Source organism: Cervus elaphus, chromosome 22 (assembly GCF_910594005.1).
Source record: "Cervus elaphus chromosome 22, mCerEla1.1, whole genome shotgun sequence".
NCBI classification, from domain to species: domain Eukaryota; kingdom Metazoa; phylum Chordata; class Mammalia; order Artiodactyla; family Cervidae; genus Cervus; species Cervus elaphus.
In genome coordinates, this window is record NC_057836.1 from 3,150,495 (window position 1) to 3,174,479 (window position 23,985).

The 23,985-nt window shown below is 52.0% G+C and overlaps 1 protein-coding gene across 2 annotated transcripts in view; it reads right to left on the reverse strand.

Annotated features, from left to right (window-relative positions):
• TBC1D22A (TBC1 domain family member 22A) overlaps positions 1 to 23,985 on the reverse strand; it is a 267,796-nt gene that overhangs the window by 171,278 nt on the left and 72,533 nt on the right. For both annotated transcript variants that reach the window (XM_043880662.1, XM_043880661.1), the window contains one exon: positions 6,873 to 6,943. In XM_043880662.1, the coding sequence (XP_043736597.1) occupies positions 6,873 to 6,943 (71 nt within the window). The remainder of the gene's footprint in view (positions 1 to 6,872; positions 6,944 to 23,985) is intronic.

Genomic DNA, 23,985 nt, shown 5'->3' on the forward strand with positions numbered 1-23,985 from the left:
GTGTGTGGCTGTTTGCACACGACTGAGGCAGAGCTGAGGAGTCGGAAGGCGACCACGCGACCCACTGAACACACGCTCGGGTGCTTTCCAACCAGCCCTTCACAGAAAAAGCTTAACAGGCCCTGCCCTGTGAGCACTGGTCCCCAAGACTACATGGCCTTCCACTGTATGAATGTCTTTATCACATATTTCTGTTTAACCTTTCCTCGATTTCTGAACATTCTGAATATTTTCAATTGTCCAGTACTCTAAAATACGTGGAGCTGAGCAATGTCTGATTTTTCCTGGAGTAAAATGTCTACAAGTGCATTGTCAGCTCAATGGGACACGGGATATATTTAAGGCTCTTGATGCTTTTTTTCCAAGTGACCCTGCCAGGAGGTGTAGCAATTTACACCCCAGCAGGCTTGTCACAGGTGTCGCCCGCCCTCCACCTTCTCTAGCAGTGAGGAGGAGCCCCCTGAAGAACAGTCGTCCTAAACCGCCTTCAATTAATTACAATCCATCAGAAAGGGGCACTTCTATTCCCAGAGCAGCGGCAGGTCCAGCTGACAGATCCCTGCGAGCCAGCAGCGGGCGGCCCCATCACTGAGGGCAGGAGCGGCCGCTGGTCCCACCCGCCTCCATTTTCTGGTCAAATGAGGCTCTTGTATTCCAAACAGCAGACCGCTTCACACACTTACACCAGCGACAAAAACCACCACCAGCCCCCAGCGTGGACTGGAGAGGCGGGCCACCTCCAGCGCCTTCTTACCAGCTGGTAAAGCGCCCACCTAAGCGGCTCAGACCCCGCCCCCTTCAGCCAGCATCACCCGAAACCACCCAGAGCCCTCCTCCCACCCAGCTCCCAGCCCGGCCCCGCCGAAGGCATGAAGTTACGGGGGTCGGGGTGGGGGGCAGTCACAGCTTCAGAGACCCCATCTGGAGCCCAGGCATCCACCAGGCCCAGGCGGGCCGTGCAGCCATGCCAAGCCCCTGTAACCTCCTGGACAGTGACCATGAGCCACAGCCCCAGGTAAGGAAAGGGAGGGACAGCTCCTCGCCGGGGGTCCTGTCGCACACAAACCTGGTGGAGGGCGGGAGGCAAAGCGGGCCCACCCGAGCCCCACCCCTCCATGCACCCCCTCCACCGGAGCTGCTTGGGGACCAGGCCCCGCCTCCCCCTGGAGACCAGGCCACCCGGCACCGGCACCGCCTGCTCCCGCCGGCCTGGCCCTGCCCACCTCTCAGCCCGGGATGCTCTCCCTTCCCCCGCCTGGCACCCCCAAGGCTCAAGGCCCCTCTGAGTTCCCTCCGCCCTGGGCCCCGTCCCCGGCATCGTGGGCCGGCAGACCACCAGTCACAGGCCACATCCAGCCTGCAGGGAACCTCTCCAGGAACACAGCCACACCCCTCATCACAGGAGAATCTCTCAGCGACGCGGGCAGAGCCGGGCGGCTGCAGAGCCACAAGAGGCGGTGCCGCCCCATGAAGCCACCGCCTCCGCCTCTGCAGGGCCGGCTCCCAGCCTCCGGGGTCTGGGCTCCAGGCGCGGGCGCCGTGGCCCTTCCACAGGAGCACCTGCCCAGCACCCACCCTCCTCCCAGCCCCGGGGCCGAGGGACACATCTAGGCACTGCGCCTACCCTCCTCTTCGGCAGAGAGGGTTGCGGGGCTGCCTGGTCTGCACAGCGTCCCGATGGCTGGAGTCGGTGCCGCCCTCTCCAAGGAGCCCATGGACCTGGGTGGGACCAAGACCCTGAAGGCCCCGTCCCTCCCCTCCCGCAAGTTCTGGCCCCCAGGTCGCCGCCCCAGCCACCAGCCCGGCCCTGGGGACCCCTCCTATTTTGCTCCTGTTTTGTTCTGTAACATCAGCCCTTCCAAGATGCTGTGAAATTTACTCGCTGCATTTACTGCCAGCTCCTCTCACTAGCATGCCAGCTCCAGCACGCAGGAATCGTCACCCCCTCTGTTCACAAACATCCCTGGCACAGCCGATACGCCACAGATACTTGGTGGATGAAGGCATGAGGTCAACAGATCTGGGATGACACTGTCACACCCCAAGAAGGGTCCCCACCCAGGAGGCTAGGAGGTCGTGTCTGAGCTAATTCATGAGAAGCAGGGGGCTCGGGGGTAAAGAATATACCTGCCAATGCAGGAGACATGAGCTTGATCCCTGCCCTGGGAAGAGCCCCTGGAGGAGGACATGGCAACCCACTCCAGTATTCTTGCCTGGGAAATCCCATGGACAGAGGAGCCGGGCGGGCTACAGTCCACGGGGTCGCGGAGTCGGACACGACCGAGCAACTGAACAGGGATGGACTGGCGTCCTCCTCTGGGCTGGGTCTGGAGACGGAGGAGCGGATGGAGGTGGAGAGGCAGAGGACAGACGCCCTGACACAGCTGACAGCTGCAGGGAGCCCTGGGCAAGCCCGAGACGGCGTGGACGCGCATGCAGCGGCCAGGTTAGGGCGCTGGGGCCACCACGGGGGGCATCGGCTGCGGCTGGAGGGGACAGCCTGACACAGACCACCTGCGGCACCGCCAGAGCATTCTAACTGAACGGGAACGAGGACCCAGAAATTCTCGCCACCCTTGAATGTTAACTAAAGAACAGAGACAGAAGTTCTGAAAGGCAAGGGCATCGAAGCGGGGACGCGGGCAATAAGCGAGCCCACACAGCCTCCGGACGCTCCCCTTCCTAAAGGAAAACACACACACGCAAGTTGCGGCCTCCAGATAATTAAGCAAGATGGGAAATTATGCAAATGAAATATATTCAAGTATGCAATGAATTTTAAATGACAGAACTACAGAAAATTTAATTGCTGTATTAGCATGCTATAAAAACACTAATCATAAATGTAAAACAATGCATGCATATACTTATATCAGAACTGTCCCGGTGACACAAACATCAAGTTGCTCCCTCCCCCTGGGTTCACGTGCAAACTCACCTAGATAAACACAAAGAAGGAAACATGTACAAGAGCTTCACTCATCATTTCCAACCATTCTGACTGCCATGAACGGCAAGTGCTTACTTTTTGTTAGATATTTCTGAAATGCTTTTTTAGAAGAGCCAAAAATGTAATTTTCTAGAGCATTAATTTTTAAATTTTTGTTTCACGTTGGAGGATACTTGATTAACAACGTCGCGTTAGTTTCAGCTTTTACAGTGACGTGCTTCAGTTACACATATGCGTGTATCCCCCGTTCTGGTTCCAAGCTCTTTTCCCACTCAGATTATTACAGAATACTGAGTAGGGTTCCCTGCGCCATGCAGCAGGTCCCTGTTGACTATCTATTTGAAGGAAAGCAGTGTCCACAGTGTCTGATTTTTTAAAGTTTCTGCACCACGTGCATGGAATTCCGGCGTTAGATGGCGTCAGCAGTGGTTTGCCGCTGGGGCACGGGTTAGCTCTCCTGAGTGACCAGAGACCAGCTTCCATCTTTCTTCATTAACATGGCATCTCCTACTCATCCGTTAAGCAAGTCCACAAGCCACCGGGATTGTATTGTGTTAATGACGGATCCTGAACAAATCACACAAGTTGGTGGTCTTCCTAAACGGGACTGAGCACACACTCGACTGAGCATAAACTCTTACCGACACCCGCCCCTCAGCTGCAGCTGAGTCAGGCCCAGCCGCACCCTCCCAGCACCTCCGCCCAGGGGAGCTGCCCTCGATGCCCCGTCTCCCAGCCGGCTCGGGGGTGCCCTGCCCTGCCCTGTCCCACGGGGGGCCGGAGCGTCCTAGAGCAGCGGTCCCCACCCTGGGCGCGCCTGAACACCCCGGGGGAATGCAGATGGCAGCAATTCCCAAGCTCCCGAGGGAACACGAGTGTGGACCCAGAATGGAAAGCCGCAGGTCGAGAGGGGGCCGGAGCCCACCTGCCCCGGCCGCGCCCACCCCCGCCCCCTCCCCCCAGCCTGGGGCAGGCGCTCGGTGGAAACTGTGTCCCGCCCATCCCAGCTCCTACGCCTTCCAAGGGGCGCGGACCACTGCTTCCGCAGGAATCTCACACGTGCATGGGACGGCACACGGCCAACACTTGATAAACGCTTGCAGAACAAGTGAAAAGGCAGAGGAAGAGACGCAGGGACAGCGGCGCGCGGGGAGGACAGGTGCTCTGTCTTCAGGGGCCCAGCTCCGCCCTGGGCCCAGGGGGTGCAGAGGGCAGGGGCTCCCTCCTTCTCAGAGGGCCCCAGGAGCCTCGGGGACGTGGTCGTTTCCCTTCCCTGCTTTTGCTTTCCCGGCGCCAGACCGCGCTCCGGGAAGAGCTCGGGCAGGCTGAACGAACAAGGGGAGGAGGGAGGAGCCAAGCAGCAGTTCCGCCCCCCTGCCCCCGGGGCGCCGGGCTTCACCCTGCAGCCCCCCACCCCTGCCCTCGCGCCTCACGGCAGACCTTCAGGAGGCGGCCCAGCCCCGGGCACCTGGGCTCCCCACCCCATCCTCCCACCTCCCATCCCCTCCCCCGCCAAGGGGTCAGCTGACCCGCCGGTTCCTGGGGAGCCTGGGTGTTGACTCTCTGCCTCCCCCGGGTCACATGCCCGCCCATGTCGCTCACCCAGGGAACCCCGACACGCCCTTAGAGATGGCCAGAGGAACCCCACCTTCTCCAGGAAGCCCTGGAGTGCCATCCCCGCTGGTGGCCCACCTTTGGAGGGACGGGCTCTGCTCACTGTCCCCAACGCCTTTTTTTTTTTAACTCATCCATCAACGCAAGTCGAAGACAGCGAGAATTGCCCTAGCCACCTCTGCCCTCTTCCTCCACCCCAGCCCACCTCTGCTTTCAGACCCCGAGGGTGAAGACCCCAGACACATGCCCAAGAGTGTCGTCCCCCTCTCGCCCACTGGGGCCGCAGGTGAGGCCCACGCACCCCACGGTCTGTGGTCCCCAGATCAAATCCCGCTGCACCCCTGACCAGCCCCAAGGCCCCCACTGTGGTGCGCTGGAGTCCGGCTCCCCTCCGCCTCTGGACAGTTCAGTTCAGTTCAGTTGCTCAGTCGTGTCCGACTCTTTGCAACCCCATAAATCGCAGCACGCCAGGCCTTCCTGTCCATCACCAACTCTCGGAGTTTACTCAAACTCATGCCCATCGAGTTGGTTATGTCATCCAACCATCTCATCCTCTGTCGTCCCCTTCTCCTCCTGCCCCCAATCCCTCCCAGCATCAGGGTCTTTTCCAATGAGTCAACTCTTTGCATCAGGTGGCCAAAGTACTGGAGTTTCAGCTTCAGCATCAGTCCTTCCAATGAACACCCAGGACTGATCTCCTTTAGGATGGACTGGTTGGATCTCCTTGCAGTCCAAGGGACTCTCAAGAGTCTTCTCCAACACCACAGTTCAAAAGCATCAATTTTTCGGCACTCAGCTTTCCTCACAGTCCAACTCTCACATCCATACATGACAACTGGAAAAATCATAGCCTTGACCAGAAGGACCTTTGTTGGCAAAGTAATGTCTCTGCTTTTTAATATGCTGTCTAGGTTGGTCATAACTTTCCTTCCAAGGAGTAAGCGTCTTTTAATTTCATGGCTGCAATCACCATCCGCAGTGATTTTGGAGCCCCAAAAAATAAAGTCTGACACTGTTTCCACTGTCTCCCCATCTATTTCCCATGAGGTGATGGGCAAGGGCCCCTGTAATCAGCGGTGGTGGCGTGAATAAATGTCTGAGAAGCCCAGACTCCGTCACTTGCACCCCAGCGCTGCTGGTCACAGACCCACCCCACCTCAGACCTGCCGAGCCGATCTCACGTTGCCCTCTGCCCCCTGCCCCCTGCCCCCAGGTGGCTCTTCCTCCCAGGCAGTCACTGGGCAGCAGGGGAGGGTGTCTAACCAAGACCCGCAGAGGCGGGGAGCCACAGGGACAAGGACGGGATGACGTAATTCACAGAGGGCTTCCCACCAGGAGGAGCACAGCCTTCACAAACGCAAGACCTCCACAGAGACCCCGGAAAGGTGTTTTCATGCAAACCTCCTAAAATGCGGCCTGGAAAGCCTGTAGCCTCTCTTAGAGGACGTTGGGAAAACCAGATACAAATGCTTAAAATAAAAAAAACACCGAACAAAAACATTAGCAATTGCAGCAGGTCTGATTTTAATTGCAAGAGAATATTTGATCAATAAATATTCACTGTTCGGAGCTGCATCTGCATGTAGGATTACGAGGTACTAAGCTGCAAATTTATTAAAACTCATTAGCAAGAAAGAGTCTCTTAATACTGAAAGTCAGACCCAATTTAGGGTAAACTCTTAGGGGTCCCTATTGACTTAGCTCCCAAAATAATAAGGAAAAAAAAAAAGGAAATGGGAAGAAAGCTGTCTAGAAACGACTCCGAGATGATCGGCAGAGCCAAGCTCACTTCTGACATTGACTCACAGCAAGAACCAGCTCCCACCTTCTCCTGAAGCCCCCAGAACACGCTGCTCCCCACTGGGTGTGAGGGAGCCACGGCCCAGCCTCTGTCACACAAACACACACAGGTCCAACACCATCACCACTGATGCTTTTTAAAAGATCCTCAAACACATTTCCCTGTTTGAGTCCTCAGAGCTGAAAGAATCTTCTACGCTGGAACCCATTTTATAACACAGGTTTGGAAATACCACAAAGATTTTAAAAATAATAAGATCGGAGAAGGACACAGCCGTCCTAAGTTATGACTTACCCTCGTTTTCTGCCAGCCTTGGCAAAGCAAACCTGAAGCTGAGCAAAGGGTGGGCGATGCCGTCGCAGCCCCGGCCGAAGCCGGATCCGCGAGGTGGAGCGGGATGCGCGTGGGGCTCGGGGCCCGGCCGGGCCGCGAGAGCCTGTCCTCGCAGGAGGACAACGCGCGCTGGGGCAGGGGGCGCAGGGCGGGGGCGCAGAGGGGGCAGCTTACTGAGAGCAGCTTCCACGTGACGGCACGGACGGGCTTGGGGATCCCGGACCAGCTTAGCCTCCTGAGCTCCTCTGCCAACACAAGAGAGACGGGAAGAAGGGGGTTACAGACGGCAGGCAAAGCTTCCCCTTGGGCGACATCCTCCCCCAGTTACTAGTCGGGGAAGGAGCCCCATAAATGAAACCAGAACGAACCTGAATGAGAACAATTTCAGATACTGATTGTTTTTAACACACCGGAGAAGATACCACTCTATCCAAACCGAGCTAAACGTGACCTGTTTGCATTTAGATCTTAGCACATGTTTGCTCAACACGGCCCAAGCGTCCCAGTAACCACAGGGACAGGTGGGGTGCAGAGGACACGTTTCCTTCCACCCCTCCTTCCTTCCCACTCACCCACTTCCCTCTCTCCACCCCCGCACCCCACCCTCAACCTCACGTCTTTCCTTCATCCCCTGTCACTCTCACCACTTACTCTTTAACAAGACCTACATGAGGTGCGCTTCTTAGGACAGATTTTTTTTTTAATAGATTTATCTATTTTTAACTGAAGGATAGTTGCTTCGCGATATTGTGCTGGCCTCTGCCACACATCAACACGAGTCAGCCAGAGGTATACGTGTGTCCCCCCCCATCTTGAACCTCCCTCCCGCCTCCCACCCCATCTGACCCCTCAAGGTGGTTACAGAGCTCGGTGTGAGTCCTGAGTCTTGCAGCAAACCCCCACAGGTTGCCTGTTTTAATGCGGCAGTGTATACGCCTCCAGCTCCTCCTTCTATTCGTCCCACCCACTCCTTCTTCCCTGGCCCAGGTCCGTAAGTCTGTTCTACAAGTCAGGAGGGGTTTTGAAAGACAGCAGTTGGTGGAGATAAGCTTGTGTCTACACAGCACTGATTAAGGATGTAGCCACATCCCACCCTGGGGACAATCAAGTTTCAACAGTACAAGTCACAGCTGCCCTGACAGACACCTAAGGTTGGGGAACGGTCACAGAGTGGGGGGCTGGCAGGGACAGAGGGGCCTGGACAAGAGCAGGTCAGGGCACAGCCTGGGAAGGCGGGTAAGTCAGGGCCCCGAGTTCTTTCTGCTCTTCGGGGTCTCCTCGAGGGCTTCCATCACAGGCCCCGAATGGCCAGAGAACACATTTCAATCTGTAGGTACCTAGCAGTCAGTCCTATAGAAACGGAAGTAATTATTTCTTCCCTTTAAGTTAAGTTCTTCCCTTAACAGCTCAGAGCTAATGATTAATACTAGGAATAAAGGAAATGATTAAAGAGAAGAACTCTGGTAATAGAATCAACAAAATACAAAGTCCTGACATCTAATCTTTTTCCAATTACTAAAGTCTAAGTAAAATAAGTACAGAATAATTGGGCGACAGCACCAGCAATAACTTGCATTTTACGGCAATCTCAGAAAATATCAAATCTTCCCCAGTTCCCTGAGGATATTATGAAAAGCAGGAACCTAATATCCGAACACCAATAATGCGATGTTTACCAACCACGTTCCCGGGGTCTCGGTGCCTGCACGGGCCTGGCTTTCTGAGGATCGTTTATGAAGAAAGCCTAGAAAAACCTACACCACTGATGTCCTCTGAACCTCTCTCCTCATGAAGGACCCTCACAAGACGGTGCCTTCAGTCAATACAGTGAGACACAGTTCTGACTCTGATGCTGAAAGGGAGCTTTCAGGTGTGAGGTCCTCCAGACAGCGTGAGTTAGCTGGGGCTGCGGTCCTACTGGGTGACGGAGGAACAGGCTCATAGAGGTGAGGGGACTCGGCCGTGGAGGCAGGCGAACCAAGGGGCCTGCATGTCCCCGAGTCCTCCCCCACCATGGACTCCCATTACTAAGGAGGCTTCTGTTCAGGCAGACAGATCTCACAGACAGAAGGGTCCAAAATCAAACCTCAGCAGACGGAAACACCACTGATGGTCCAAGATCAGTATGACTACAGGAATGAAAAGGCCGCTCCACACCAGCAGATTTTTCAACCTGATCCAAGCGTCGGGATGTGGATGGGAGAAGTCCCAGGGCCGCTCTGACAGGGGTCAGGTGTGGCCTTTCAACCCCGGCCCATCCGCCCCTTCCACCTTTCCAGCAGAATCCTGACTGTGCAAAGTGACCACACACACACACACACACACACACCCCAGCAGGTCAGGGGCAGGAACCCACACGCCTACACACACACACACACACACACACACACACACCCCAGCAGCAGGTCACGGGCAGGAACCCACACGCCTACACACACACACACACACACACACACCCCAGCAGCAGGTCACGGGCAGGAACCCACACGCCTACACACACACACACACACACACACACACACACCAGCAGGTCAGGGGCAGGAACCCACCCACCTGCTCTACACTCAGGCTGGGATGGTTGGCACGGGGGTGAAGCCACACCCTCACCAGTGCCCAATCTGGCCACGGGCCTGGGACCCCATCTGAACCCTGGGAAGAGAGCACAGAGGCGCCAGCGCGCCTGAGGACACCTCTCCTGGCTCCCAGGGGATCTGCTGGATCTCTGATCTCTGGATCTCTGCTTCCTCTGAATGCAGGTGGTGCCAAATGTCAGGCTGGGGGTCAGCAGCCCCCCAGCCCCTCACCAGCCTGAGGACAAAGCCAGCAGATGGGCAGGCAGCACCCCAAGACACGCGGAACCCCAGCTTCTGAGTTCAGCAAGACAGGCAGATATGAGAGTCAAAAAATCAATAGCTTGTCTCTACTGACAAAAAAAGAAGTGGAAAAGGTTACAGGCACAAGCTTAACAAGAAACGCACAAGAAAGAAATACCATGTGAAGAAATCTGTAAGATGTTACTTGAAGACGTAAAGAAACAGGAAAACATGGAGGTCACTGACGGATGCCAACAAGTATTTAAGGAGCACTTCCCTGGGGCCAGCAGGGCAGGGACTTCACTACACGGCTGACCGTCACGCAGACCCCACCGGCGGGGAGCTCACCTCCCGCTCCAAGGGCGGGCACAGGTAAAAGCTCAACCAGAGTAAGTGCTCACAGCACAAGGCGAAGAACACCGTGAAGTCCTGAGAGGAAGGTGCACCCCGTTAGCAGGTCTCTTGGAGGCCGTGAGAGCTGGAACGCGACCCGGAGACGCAGAGACCCACTGAGAGAAGAGCAGGCCTCAGAGGGAGCGTTCTGGGCCGGGGGAACAGCCGACACACACGGTCTTGACCACAGGGTGGAGAACGGATCAGAGAGGCCAGTGGTCCCAAGACCGCCACGCGAGGGCCTCCTTTCGAAGCCCAAGGCGGAGGTGGTGGTGGCCGGGATGGTGGCAGTGAGGGCAGGGCAGCGACCAGAAAGGAAATTCGGAGACAGAAGCAGGAGGGGCCAAGCGAGGGCTAGATCATGCCAGTGACACGTCTACCCCTCTCTGCCTCCTCAGGTCACGGAGCACCTGCAGTGTCAGCCTCCCAGGTGGGAATCTTCCTGAGAAGGAAAGACTCACAGCACTGATGAGTGTGGAGTTGTGATACTGGTGTTCACATAAGGATATCTTCAAATTTTACTTTTTAGAAAGCAAATGCACGATTGTAGAAGATTTGCATTTATTTCTCATTCATTTTCTGCTTATTAAAGTATTTCTTACATTTTAGTTTTCTCTCTTAGACTAGTGATTCTGCAGTCTGATTGCAAGAAATACAGGGACAGAGAGCCGAAAGAAAAGCCAAACACAGGCTGTCACCGTAAAGACTCAGGCAGCTGAAATAAAAGGTGGAAAAAGATCTGCCAGGGACGTGCTACTCATAAAAAAGCTAATTTGCTTAATGATATCAAGAAAAAATAAACATCAGTACAAAGAGGGATGTTTCATAACAATAAGAGGTTAGACTCATTAAGCACAGACACCTTCCCTAAATGTGTGCACCTAATAACATGGCTTCATAATGCATGGAGCGAACACTGACAGAACAGACCAACTTTGATCGTGGGCAGAGACCTGAGTGCCCCTCCCTGAGTAACTGACAGAACAGGTGCATTTAAAAATGAGTAAAGGGAGAAAAGAACTGGATCCAACTGGTCTGCAGGACACCGCATCCACCACCTGAAGAATACACATTCTTTTCAAGGACACACGGCATATTCACCAAGTGGGCCACATGTGCTGCCCAAGCAAGTGGTGATAAGTATCAAAAGATCAAAACAGCATCACGTTTATCTGACCAGATGCTTTAGATGAGAAATCAGCCTACTGTGATACCCAGGAAATCCTCAAGTATTTGGAACTTTACTAACATACTTCTAAATATCTCATAAATCAGACAAATCACAAGAAAAAAATTGGAAAATATTTCAAACTGAATGATAATAACAGATATCAATATGTGTATGATATAACTAAAACAATGCCTGGAGGGAAATATACGCCCTTAAAAGCCTAAATCAGAAAAGAATAAAGGTTCAAATCAACAAGGTTCTACCTTAAGAAGCTAGGAAAAGACGAGGGATTTTAAACAAATCTAAAATAAAAGAAGGGAAATAAAATAAGCATGGAAATAAGTAAACTGCTTTAAAAAAAAGTCAATAAAAACTTTTAGTTAGACTTGACCACTGGGAAAAAAGAGAAGACACAAGTTACCAGTGTCAGACTTGAGAAAGGAACATCACTACAGGCTCTACAGACACGAAGAGATAATAAATGGGTCCTGTTGACAACTTTATGCCAATAAATTCAAGAACTTACATGAAATGGACATATTCCTTGAGAAATGTGGCCTAACAAAACTGATGCAAGAGGCAGTTGGAAACTCGTATCTGCGTATCAATTTAAAAAATAAGGGTGAAAAAAAAAAATAAGGGTGGGCAGTATAAAAGGGTACTACCACTTTGAAAAACCATATGGCATCCCACTCCAGTACTCTTGCCTGGAGAATCCCATGGATGGAGGAGCCTGGTAGGCTGCAGTCCATGGGGTCGCTAAGAGTCAGACACGACTGAGCGACTTCACTTTTCACTTTTCACTTTCATGCTTTGGAGAAGGAAATGGCAACCCACTCCAGTCCTCTTGCCTGGAGAATCCCAGGGACGGGGGAGCCTGGTGGGCTGCCGTCTATGGGCTCACACGGAGTCGGACACAACTGACGCGACTTAGCAGCAGCAGCAGCAGCATGGCAGGGTTTTTTTTAAGTAAAGTTAAACATGCATTTGCCCTATGACCCAATGGTTCCACTACTTCATATCTGCCTAATAGAACTGGAAACATACCCCACAATGCAATATCCACAAGGACCCTCACAGCAGCTTTTTCACGGGGGGAAGGCTTGTAAGTAACCTGGGTACCTGTGAGCAGGCGGATATGTTAACAAATTGTGATGTATTCATAGAAAAGTATACTGTCTCTGCTTGTAAAAACTGAACAGCTGTTACACCCATGACTCTGACAAACACATTTAGGCAAGACATCTCTACTCAACGAGTTGAACCTCTTATTGTTATGAAACATCCCTCTTTGTACTGATGTTTATTTTTTCCTGATATTATTAAGCAAATTAGCTTTTTTATGAGTAGCACGTCCCTGGCAGATCTTTTTCCACCTTTTATTTCAGCTGCCTGAGTCTTTATGGTGACAGCCTGTGTTTGGCTTTTCTTTCGGCTCTCTGTCCCCATATTTCCTGGAATCAAGACTGCAGAATCACTAGTCACTAAGAGAGAAAACTAAAATGTAAGAAATACTTTAATAAGCAGAAAATGAATGAGAAATGAATAGCAAATCTTCTACAATCATACACTTGCTTTCTAAAAAATAAAGTTCAGAAATGTCTTTCTGAAAACAACACCAGTATCACAACTCCACACTCATCGGTACTGTGTCTTTCCTCCTCAGTAGGATTCCCACCTGGGAGCCTGACACTGCAGATGCTCCGTGACCTAGCAGAGAGGGGGAGGGCAACAGACACGGGCGGTGGATTCAGCAGACTTGGGTTCCAGTGTGGCCAGCGAGACTCTCTAGGCCTCCCTCAGTCCTCTAAGTCTCTCCTGAGCCCCAGTTCCTTCCTCTAAAACTTGTAACAAAACAAAAATATCTTCCTTGCTTGAGTCACAGAATCCTCGCAAGGAACAAAGAAACAACATCCGGGAAAGTATTGTGACATACAAATGCAAGAACACGATTCTGCTATGCTTTCGGATGTAATTACACAGTTCTCTCCGTGACCCCAAACCACGCAGCCACTGGGGCTCGTTCGTTCTAACTGGATGTAAAATCACATCTGAGACAGAACCAAAATCTGTCACAGAATGGTGTACGCAAAGAACTCCTAATTATAAGCACCTTTTTCCCCCCTGAAAAGCCAGGAATAATAGAAAAATCAATCCATAATTTATTTTTTTTCTAATACTCTTTTGAACTGGTTTTAAGTCTTATTTTTTAAAACTTTGGTAGTACTAAAATTTGGCAGAAACACTGAACAAAAATAAGAAATGCATTAATGTGAAAATGCATTAATGTTTTAAAAAATTTTAAAACAAGAAAGAACACATATTTTGTATTAATATAAAATACTATTATAAATTAATGAGACCTGAAAACTTTTTAATACTTTACTAAAACGTGTAAAGTAAAAACTTTACACGTGTGGATTCTTCACCACAGTATTTTGTTTGTAGCCTGATTCACTTTAGTACAATAAAATTTTAAATCTTTCCAAAACGCAGAACAAATGCATGCGTATTATGATCACCTAGGCTCCTGCGTGAACCTAATCCAGAAGCTGAGCTGTCTCCAGCCTCAGAGGGCCTGCAGAACAAGCATATCTCTGGCTCCTAAAAGCCAGGGTTGGGGAAAGGCACATCCATCAGCCCGTTCTGACCAGCGCACATTGAGCGCCCCTCTGTGTAAGCTGCCCCTGGGGCCAAAGCCACTTCCACACTCCCCCTGCTCTGAGTCCATCACACACATTGATTTATCCAGTCCGTGAAAAACGATCAACTCTGAAGAAGCCTCAGAGAGTACGATTAGACCCATTCCGACCCTCCAGGGGCTCGCTGCAAGCAGGGAGGAAGTCTAACTGCATTCAGGGAAGCCGCGCAAGGAAGGTGCACAGGGGAGGCGGGACGCCGAGCAGAGGCGGCCTCCTCTCTGAAGGAGGGGACTCCAGGAGCATCCCAGGGCGCTGCTGCTTGAGAGGCACCTGGAAGCCATGCCGCAACCTGGCAGCTTTACCTCTGCCCGCCCCCACCCCGCCCTCATCGACACAACGGGAAAGGAGCAGTGTCATAAACAAGGATGAGGGCATCCAGCAGCGGGTGACAGCAGGCAAGAAACGCCTGCGGTCCGAGTCGGGGCAGGGTCCCGCTGGGCCCGCCGGGCCTCCGGCAAGTGGGGCCACGCATGCGCTGTGTGTGTGCGCCAAGCCCATGGTGGGGCCGCGCATGGGCCGTGTGCGCGTGGCCAAGGCCGTGGTGAGCCCAGGAGGAGGGGTCACCCGGCCCCCGCTTCTCCAGTCCCGCTGCCGTGAGAAGCCCATCTCGCCTGCGCTCACCCCGGGCCGCAGCCGGTTCAGAGGATGACATGGTTGAGGATGAGATGGTTGGATGGCATCACCGACTCAATGGACATGAGTCTGAGCAAGCTCCGGGAGTTGGCGATGGACAGGGAGGCCTGGCACGTAGCAGTCCATGAGGTTGCAGACTCCGACACGACTGAGTGACTGAACGGAACTGAACTGAAGAAATGTGGACACAAATCTGGATGATGGAACACTATTGAGAGAGGAGGAGCTGACTCAGCGCAGTGCAAGGCCTTCCCTGGTGGCTCAAATGGTAAAGAGCTACGCAGGAGACACGGATTCGAACCCCGGGTCGGGAAGATCCCCTGGAGAAGGAAATGGCAACCCACTCCATTGCCTGGGAAATCCCATCACCACAGTTCAGTTCAGTTCAGTCACTCAGTCGTGTCCGACTCTTTGCGACCCCATGGACTGCAGCACACCAGGCCTCCCTGTCCATCACCAACTCCTGGAGTTTACTCAAACTCATGTCCATTGAGTCCGTGATGCCATCCAACCGTCTCATCCTCTGTCATCCCCTTCTCCTCCCACCTTCAATCTTTTCCAGCATCAGGGTCTTTTCAAAGGAGACACTTCTTCGCATCAGGTGGCCAAAGTATTGGGAGTTTCAATTTCAACATCAGTCCTTCCAATGAATATTCAGGACTGATTTCCTTTAGGATGGACTGGTTGGATCTCCTTGCAGTCCAAGGGACTCTCAAGAGCCTTCTCCAACACCACAGTTCAAAAGCATCTATTCTTCAGCGCTCAGCTTTCTTTATATTCCAACTCTCACATCCATACATGACTACTGGAAAAACCACAGCCTTGACTAGACGGAACTTTGTTGGTAAAGTAATGAATGTCTCTGCTATTTAACATGCTGTCTAGGTTGGTCCTAACTTTTCCTCCCAGGAGCAAGCGTCTTTTAATTTCATGGCTGCAGTCACCATCTGCAGTGATTTGGGAGCCCAAAAAAGTAAAGTCTGTCACTGTTTCCATTGTTTCCCCATCTATTTGCCATGAAGTGATGGGACTAGATGTCATGATCTTAGTTTTCTGAATGTTAAGTTTTAAGCCAACTCTTTCACTCTCCTCTTTCACTTTCATCAAGAGGCTCTTTAGTTCTTTGCTTTCTGCCATTAGGGTGGTGTCACCTGCATATCTGAGGTTACTGATATTTCTCCCAGCAATGTTGATTCCAGTTTGTGCTTCATCCAACCCCACATTTCACATGATGTACTCTGCATAAGTCAAATAAGCAGGGTGACAATATACAGACTTGACATACTTCTTTCCCAATTTGGAACCAGTCTGTTGTTCCATGTCCAGTTCTAACAGTTGCTTCCTGACCTGATTTCCTGAGAAATACAGATTTCTCAGGAGGCAGGTCAGATGGTCTGAGAACCCCATGAAAGTGAAGTGAAAGTCTCTCGGTCGTGTCTGACTCTTTGCGACCCCATGAACTGTACAGTCTGCGGAATTCTCCAGGCCAGAACACTGGAGTGGGCAGCCTGTCCCTTCTCCAGCGGATCTTCCCCACCCAGGAATCAAACTGGGGGTCTCCTGCATTGTAGGCAGATTCTTTGCCAACTGAGCTATCTGAGCACCCCATGAACAGTATGAAAAGGCCTTCCTGCGTGGCCTTCGGCAAATCAGGAGACAGAGCTGGGAGGGGAGCTGTTTTCGCGGCCTCGTGTTTTCGCGGCCTTGTGAGGCCGCTGAAGAATCCTCCGGGAGGGTGGCTGTGCAGGGCCCGGAGGGATGGTGAGGCTGTCTCCCAGCTCCTCTGGCAGCAAGAGGAGGAGGTGAGAGGCCAGGACGCCCCACTGCCTGGCAGCTTCTCCCAGCGTTCTGGGACTCCAAGCTTGATGACCTTTAATTGCTGCAATTAACATCATAAAAGTTGTGCAAAATAACTTTCCCGGCTGTAATTTTTGTCTATTATCTAAAGGGTTTTCCTTCAGGCAGGGAAGGCATGTGCATTTAGAGGCCTCAGAACCGGCAGAGAGGGACAAACCTTCCTCCAGGGGCAGAGAGCTGAACCGGGAGAGGGGAGAGTGCGGGTGTGAAGAGGCAGCCGGACTCAGGACCCGAGGCGAGTCCTGTCCAGTCCAGACTCCGCGCCAGAAAAGGTTCTGCACAGCGAGCCCATACAGGGACCCTGAAAGGTGGGGTGAGTCCACCAGACAGACAGACAGAGGGAAAGGCCTTCCTCAAGGGAGCATGTGGACCAAGGGCTGCAGGCTGGGGGCAGGGGCCCAGGTGGGGCCATGAGAGAACGCCCTGAGGGACGAGGGTGGAGCTGACCACAGGAAGGACAGCGCAGCTTCTGTTCTGCGTGAGATGACCTAACCTGACTGACAGGGCTGTGATGAAACCCAAGCAGGACCGGAATCACAGGGGAGATGCGGGGTAGATACAGACTCCTGGGCCTTGAGGGGCTCCGAGTGGTGGGTCTACCCTCCACCCGCCCCCTGCCCTGAGCACAGAGCAGGGGCGCCGCTGGCCTCGCCCAGGGGCCCTGCAAGAGGGGTTGGCCCCTCGCCTGGGGCTGCAACGTCACCAGAAAGGGATTCGGTGACCACACGAGAGGAGCTGGGCAGCTCGCTCACAGGGCCCTGAGCATCCTGAAGAAGATGAGGAGAGGGCCCCAGGGCTTCCTGCCAATTCCTCTGCTCACAGACATGAAGTCCTGAAGCCACAGCCAGAAAACACACGGCGAGGCCAACGGAGGTCCAAACTCAGGCTGCCTCACTGCATCTCAAGACCCGGGAAGATGAACGGTTTCAAAAGGATGAAAAAATTAAGACAGAGATGCATTTTATTGTACAAACTGCTACAATTAACTGCTAAGTCACTCTACGTGAGATATACCATATTCTTAAAAATGAAGCTTATTACCTGTTTTCAAACGTCCCTCCACCAAAAAGCGCTGCCCACAGCAGCGACATCCCCACGAAGGGAACCAGGCCTCACACCCAGCTGCCCCTCGTGCCCGCGCTGTGACCCCGTTCACGGCCACACACACCAGAAAGCGACCACACAGCGCGAGCCGCAGGTGCTAGGAAATGCCTCCCTCACACGCTTTACAGCAGATTTCCAGGAAGCATTTTATTGACTGGAGGAAGCTGGCTGTGTCATCATCAGGAGGGAACGCAGGACTGCGCATATCCACATTAAAAAGGAATCCATCCGGCAATCTTATTTTTTTCCCCTGCTATTTGCTCTTGTGTTGCTTGATTTTGCTAGTCTGTAACTCAGTTACTTGCTTGAATCACAAAAGCAGGATTCTTCTTTCCTCCTCCTGTCCTTTTTCTCTTTTTTATTATAATTTACCTCCGTGAATATACCCAATTTGTTCATAGTGGGAAAAACCAGTCCTATTAAAACAGAAGTCGCTTTGTCTGCAATGCCAGGAAAACAGCTCTGCCTCCCATGGTAGGTGTCCCAATTTTCCCCACCCTCCCACCTGGAAAGCTCCCGCCCCCACCCCCCACCACCCCGCCACCAACTGCCACAGGAAGCAGCCGGACCAGCCAAAGCCAGCCTTCCTGCTGGGCCTCACGGCAGTCGACTAGAAAAAAATGGACACTATTAAGTGTCAAGAGTCTTGGATATCAAATTTAAAAAGACCAATAACCCAATTAAAATCAGGCCAAAGGATCTTAATAGCTATTTCTTCAAAGAGGTATACAAATGGCCAATAAGCATGTGAAATGATGCTCAAAATCATTAGCCATCAGGGAAAATGAAATCACAACAAGATGCCACTCTGTGCCCACGAGGATGACCGAAAACCTAGAAAAGAACGCATGCATGTGTATGCACAGCCGACACACTGTGCTGTACGCCCGAAACGGAGACGACATTGCAAACCAGCTACTCCAACAAAATTTAAAAAGAGAGAAAAGAAAAACGGGAGCCATCCTCTAGAGGGGAAAGTAAAATGCCCCAGCGCCTTTGGAAAACAGGCCGACAGTTCCTTAAAAAGGTCAAGGGTTACCTCCTGACTCAGCAATTCCGCTCCCAGGCATACACCCACAGACATGAAAACAGGTCCACATAAAAACCTGTAGGTATGTGAGTGTTCACGGCAGTGTCGCTTGGAACAGCCAAAAAGAGTAAACACTCTAAACACCAACAGATGAATGGATAAATAACATGTGGCCTACTCACACCATGGAAGATTGTTTGGCCCAAACAAGGACTCCAGGGTAGACACTCAACATGGATGAACCTTGAAAGCATTACGCTCAGTGAAAGAAGCCATTCTCAAAAGGCTACATGGTGTAAGATTCCATCATATGAAATGTCCAGAACAGGGACATCCCCCGAGACAGAAGGAGACTAGCGGGTGCGTAGGGCTTCGAGCAGGGAGTGACTGCCAACAGGCTCAGGGCTTTCTCTTTGAGCTCTGAAACGGACTGCAGTATACAGCCACACAACCTGACAAACGTACAGAAAACCACTGCGTTAGACACTTAAACGGTGAACTGTCTGGCATAGGCGTTATATCTCAACAGAGACATTTTCCAGAAGTTCTGGCTAAGGCATTTCTGAAAGGCTATTTATAACCCCAACTGTCTCCCAAGGCAGGCAGGTCTGGGGGAGCGGGTCCTTTGTTACAGGGAACATAATGATGGACCTCGGCACGCAGAGATTTGATCAGAACTGAGGAGGCTGAACGGCGCTGCATGGGGCGAGGACTTGGAAGAGCCCCCGCCCCCTAGACAGCAGGACCATGGGAGAGCGATGCACACCCCACCAGGGATGCCCAGGCTTCACTACAGCAGCTAAAAACCAGACATAGGCTATGTGCTCCGGGCGTGTTTGTGGAGAGGCCTGCAGATGGACACGAGGCAGAGGCACCCACCCTGAGGACGCCACGACCCAGTGACGCCCACGGAGCCCTGGGCAGGTGCCCAGGGAGCCACAGGAACCCAGGCAACGCTTCCCTCTGCACCAGGCACCAGGGCTGAAGACGGTTCTGAGACGAGATGTCACGGGGGACGGACGCCTCCAGCTCACATCCCAGCCTCGCTGAAAACACTCGCACCCTCTGGGCTAGCCATTTCATTTCCGGGAATCTGTCCCAAAGAGATATTCCAGAAGGCAACCAAATATTTGTGCATAAAAATGGTGACCACAATGTTACTGATATGTTAACAAAAGAGACAGGATCTAAATATCTGATAAGAGGGAACTGAGTGGATGAGCGGTACATCTGTTTGTTACTAACAGGAAATCCAGAAGTACCCCCAGGATGTTCGGAGAGAGCTCTGGTGCCCCAAGTCTATGGTGGGGAAGAGCACGTACGGTCTCCCACACATCCTGTGACCAGCCCCCCGCACCGCCTCCCCGACACGGAGCCCAGTCGTCCGTTATCACTTCACAAGGTCTAATTACACTGCTTTCCCTTCAATACCATTGATCCGCCGGCCAGTGCCACGTGGCATTTAATTAAAGGAAAGGCTACTGCTATTTCGTGTTAAATATCTAAACCCTTTCAAGCAAATTAGGAGCTTGAGCTTCGCTTCTTTGCTTCCCAGAAGGACTCGATGAAGACAGACCCTCGACCTCCCACCACTTCTGCGTTAAGACATACATATTCGCACGCAGAGCCGCGCGCCCTCGGGGCGGCGGTGTTTGCTGATAACTCCCTGGCAGCCGCTGCTCCGCTTGTCAACAGGCGGAGTCTGCTAAGGGGTCAGCGAGTAACATCATTCTGATGCTGCAATGTCTGAAGGTCAACAGGGCAGCCACACAACGGCCCCTGAGAGCGCCTTCTGCCTCATTTCTGCGTCTGGCTAGGACCCCGAGGTCATCACGACCTCCCCTGGTTCCTGCCCTCCTGCGCGTGCTCAGCATCTGCCACTCGAGAAACACCCCCGGGGACCAAACACCCCCGGGAGTGCAGAGCAGTGAGGCGCCGGTGCCCAGCTCTCCCGAGGGAGCCCCTCCCCGCTGTGACCCCGAAGGCCAGCAGGCCAGCCCCTAGCTCCCACGCAGGACGGACGGACCTGGCAGACAGGAAGCTGATCCAGCCCACAGGAAGGCTGCAGACAGCCTTGTCAGAGATAAGCTCAATTAATTTTAGCCAAGTGTGCAGTGTAATCACAAAAGGCAAAGCAACATGATCCCACAGGCCCCTCATGTAACTCCACGTGTAAACGCACAGAAGGGGGCTGGGTGGCAACGAGGCAGGAAGCCCCAGGGACGCTCGAGAACTGACCATCCACGCTCCCGCCGACGGGCCCGCAGCATGTGGCACAGCCGCTGGCGTCCCCATCCCAGCGCCACCAGGGCGCCCCACCCGGGACGCCACCTGTCCTGGGGTCGCCCCCGCCGTCCCCTGGCACCCACAGAACCGCCTCCCTGGCTCCCAGCCTGCACCACCCACTTCCAGCCCGCCAAAGCGATCAGCCTGTCCTTCTCCAGGGCACACCTCCGCTCCCACCACGAGCGGTGTGGGGTTCCAGGTCTCTCTGTGCCCACCAGGGGCCGTGTCTTACCACAACCCTGTACCCCAACTCCTGGCATCATGGCTGCACAGACGAGGTACCTGACAATCTGAAACCCCACACCTGCCAAGGGAGATGGGCAGGAAATCAGGGCTCTGGGCAGGCCTAAGGAGCTGCAGCTGTGGGCCCATCACTTCACACATTGGAACCCACGCTCTCCACTACATACAGGTAGGGTGGCCATAGGATATACTGTCTGAAGTAGGTACTGGGGGGCATAATTACTAATTATACCAGGACACAGGAGTAAACCAGCGCCTGGGCCTGTGACGGACCTGTGCTCCTTGGGTGCTCTGTGTGGACCCAGGATAAGAGGCTTCCTGGGACACTGAGACCAAAGCAGAAACGCAGAAAGACACCTTCCAGACACAGAAGAAAATGTGAATGACTGTTCATTGCTATCATTTACCTACTAGAATAGTTACTACACTGCAATCTGTCATGCCATCAGCATATTTTATATTTTAGTACACATGTTAGTCTTCACAATTCACAAGTATTAAGTAAAGATTAACCATCAACAGTCCAGCATTAGGAGTTCCTATGTCTGGAAGGAGTAGAAGGATGAGCAAGTCATTAAGAGGCCGGTTATGAAAGGCCTTAAATACCAGGAGTCTGATCTCCATCCTGAAAGCAGCAGGGAGCTGCTAAAGCCGAGGAGAAAGCGGTGCTTCGGTTTGGCTCACCCCCTGCTAGTACACGGGACGTATTAGAGGGAAGAGGGACCCAAGGAGACTAGTTGGAGGCTCCTTCAGTGATGAGTAGGCTGTGCAAGAATAAGGAAGGAATAAGAAATAAGAAAGGAATAAGAAAGGTCTGTGAAAGGGCAGACCCATCAAAGACAGAAAGGGAAGAAGGAAGCAGGCGGCACAGGAACATTCTGACGGAACAAGAACAGACAAGCTTCGGCAATAACTAGATATCAAGACACGGAGCAAAGACTTGACAATGACCCACAAATGTGACCCTGAGGAAAAGGGATAATCACAGAGTCACAACTGTGACTTAAAGAGGAAGCAGAGAGGAGGAGTCAGCCTAGTGAAGGAGAAGAGAAATGGGACGGGGATCAAGAGAGCTGGGCCATCACACGTGACAAACCCACAGCGAACACCACGCTCAATGGTGAAAAGCTGAGAGCACATCCTTTAAGGTCAGGAACAAGGCTGGCAAGCCCACTCTCGCCACTTCTGCTCAGTCCTAGCCACAGCAATCAGAGAAGAGAAAGAAATAAAAGGAATCCACACTGGAAAGGAAGAAGTAACTCACTGTTTGCAGGTGACACAATACTATACGTAGAAAATCCTAAAGCTGCCGCCAGAAAACTACTAGAGCTCATCAATGAAGCTGCTAAAGTTGGAGGATACAAAATTAATTCAGAGAAATCTGCTGTACTTCTATATTCTAAAGCAAGCTATCAGAAAGAGAAATTAAGGAAACAATCCCACTTACCGTTACCTCAAAATAAAACACCTACAAATAAACCTACCTAAGGAAGCAAAAGATGTGTACTCAGAAAGCTATAAGACACCAATGAAATAAACAGAAGACAAAACAAACAGAAAGACACAGTTTGTTCTTGGGTTGAGAATTAACACTGTTAATATGACCACACCCAAGGCAATCTACAGATTCAATGAAATCTCTATCAAAATACCAATGACATTTTTCACAGAAGTAGATCAAATAAATTTAAAATTTCTGTGAAAACACAAAAGACCCCAAATAGCCGAAACGATCTTGAGAAAGAAAAACAAAGCTGGAGGAATCACCCTCGCTGACTTCAGACTATACCACAAAGCTACAAGAATCAAAACAGTGTGGCACTGGCAGAAAAACAGACACACAGATCAATGGGACAGGATAAAGAGCCCAGCAATAAACCTACAGACTTACAGCCAATCAATCTACGATGAAGGAGGCAAGACTATACAGTGGAGAAAAGATGGTCCTTTAATAAGTGAGTCTGGGAAAACTGGACAGCTACATGTAAAAGAACGGAATTGGAACATTCTCTAACACCACATACAAAAATAAACTCAAAAAGGACTGAAGACCTAATGTAAAAGTGAACCATAAAACTCCCAGAGGAGAAACACAGGCAGAACACTTTTTTTTACATAAATCACAGCAATATTTTTTTTTTGATCTGTCGCCTAAAGCAAAGAAAATGAAAGCAAAAATAAACAACTGTGACCTAATTAAACGTAAAAGCTTGTGCACAGTAAAGGAAGCCACTGCCAAAGGAAAAGACAACCTACTGAACGTGAAAAAGCATTTGCAAATGATACGACTGATAAGGGACTAATGTCCAAAACATACAAAGAGCTCACACAACTCGACTCAAAAAATCGCCAGGAAAAAAAAAAAACGGCCAGGGGCGTCCCTGGCAGCTCAGCAGTAAAGAACCCACTGGTTAGCGCAAGAGACGTGCATTCTGACAAGCCCGTGCCCCACAAGGACTGAGCCGTGCCCCAGAGCTCGGGGGCTGCTAGCGCTAGGCCCACGTGCGGGACCTGCTGAGGCCCACACGTCCCAGAGCCGTGCTCGGCAGCCAGAGAAGCCACCGCAATGAGCAGGTCAAGCACTGCAACCAGAGAGTAGCCCCCGATCGCCGCAGCTAGGGAAAGCCCCCGCAGCAACGAAGACCCAGGACAACCAAAAATAAACAAACACATACGATCATTTTCTAAACGTGGGCAGAAGACCTCCAAAGAGGAAATGCAGACGGCCAACAGGCACCTGAAAAGACGCTCAATGCTGTTGATCATCAGAGAAGCGCAAATCAAAACCACAATGAGATATCATCTCACATCTGTCAGAATGGCCATCACCAAAAAAGAACACAAAATAAAATATTAGCGACGATGTGAATTTGAGGAACACACACGTTCGGTCTAGAGCAAACCCTAACCATCCCTGCCCCACCATAAGCACACTGGATGTGTGCTTATGTGACCAGGGCTGGAGGCGGAGTGTGGATAGAGCATCAAAGAATCAATGAACAGAGAAAGAGAAACAAGGATGAAAGTGGGAAGAGGGAAAAGAAGTCTGAAAACA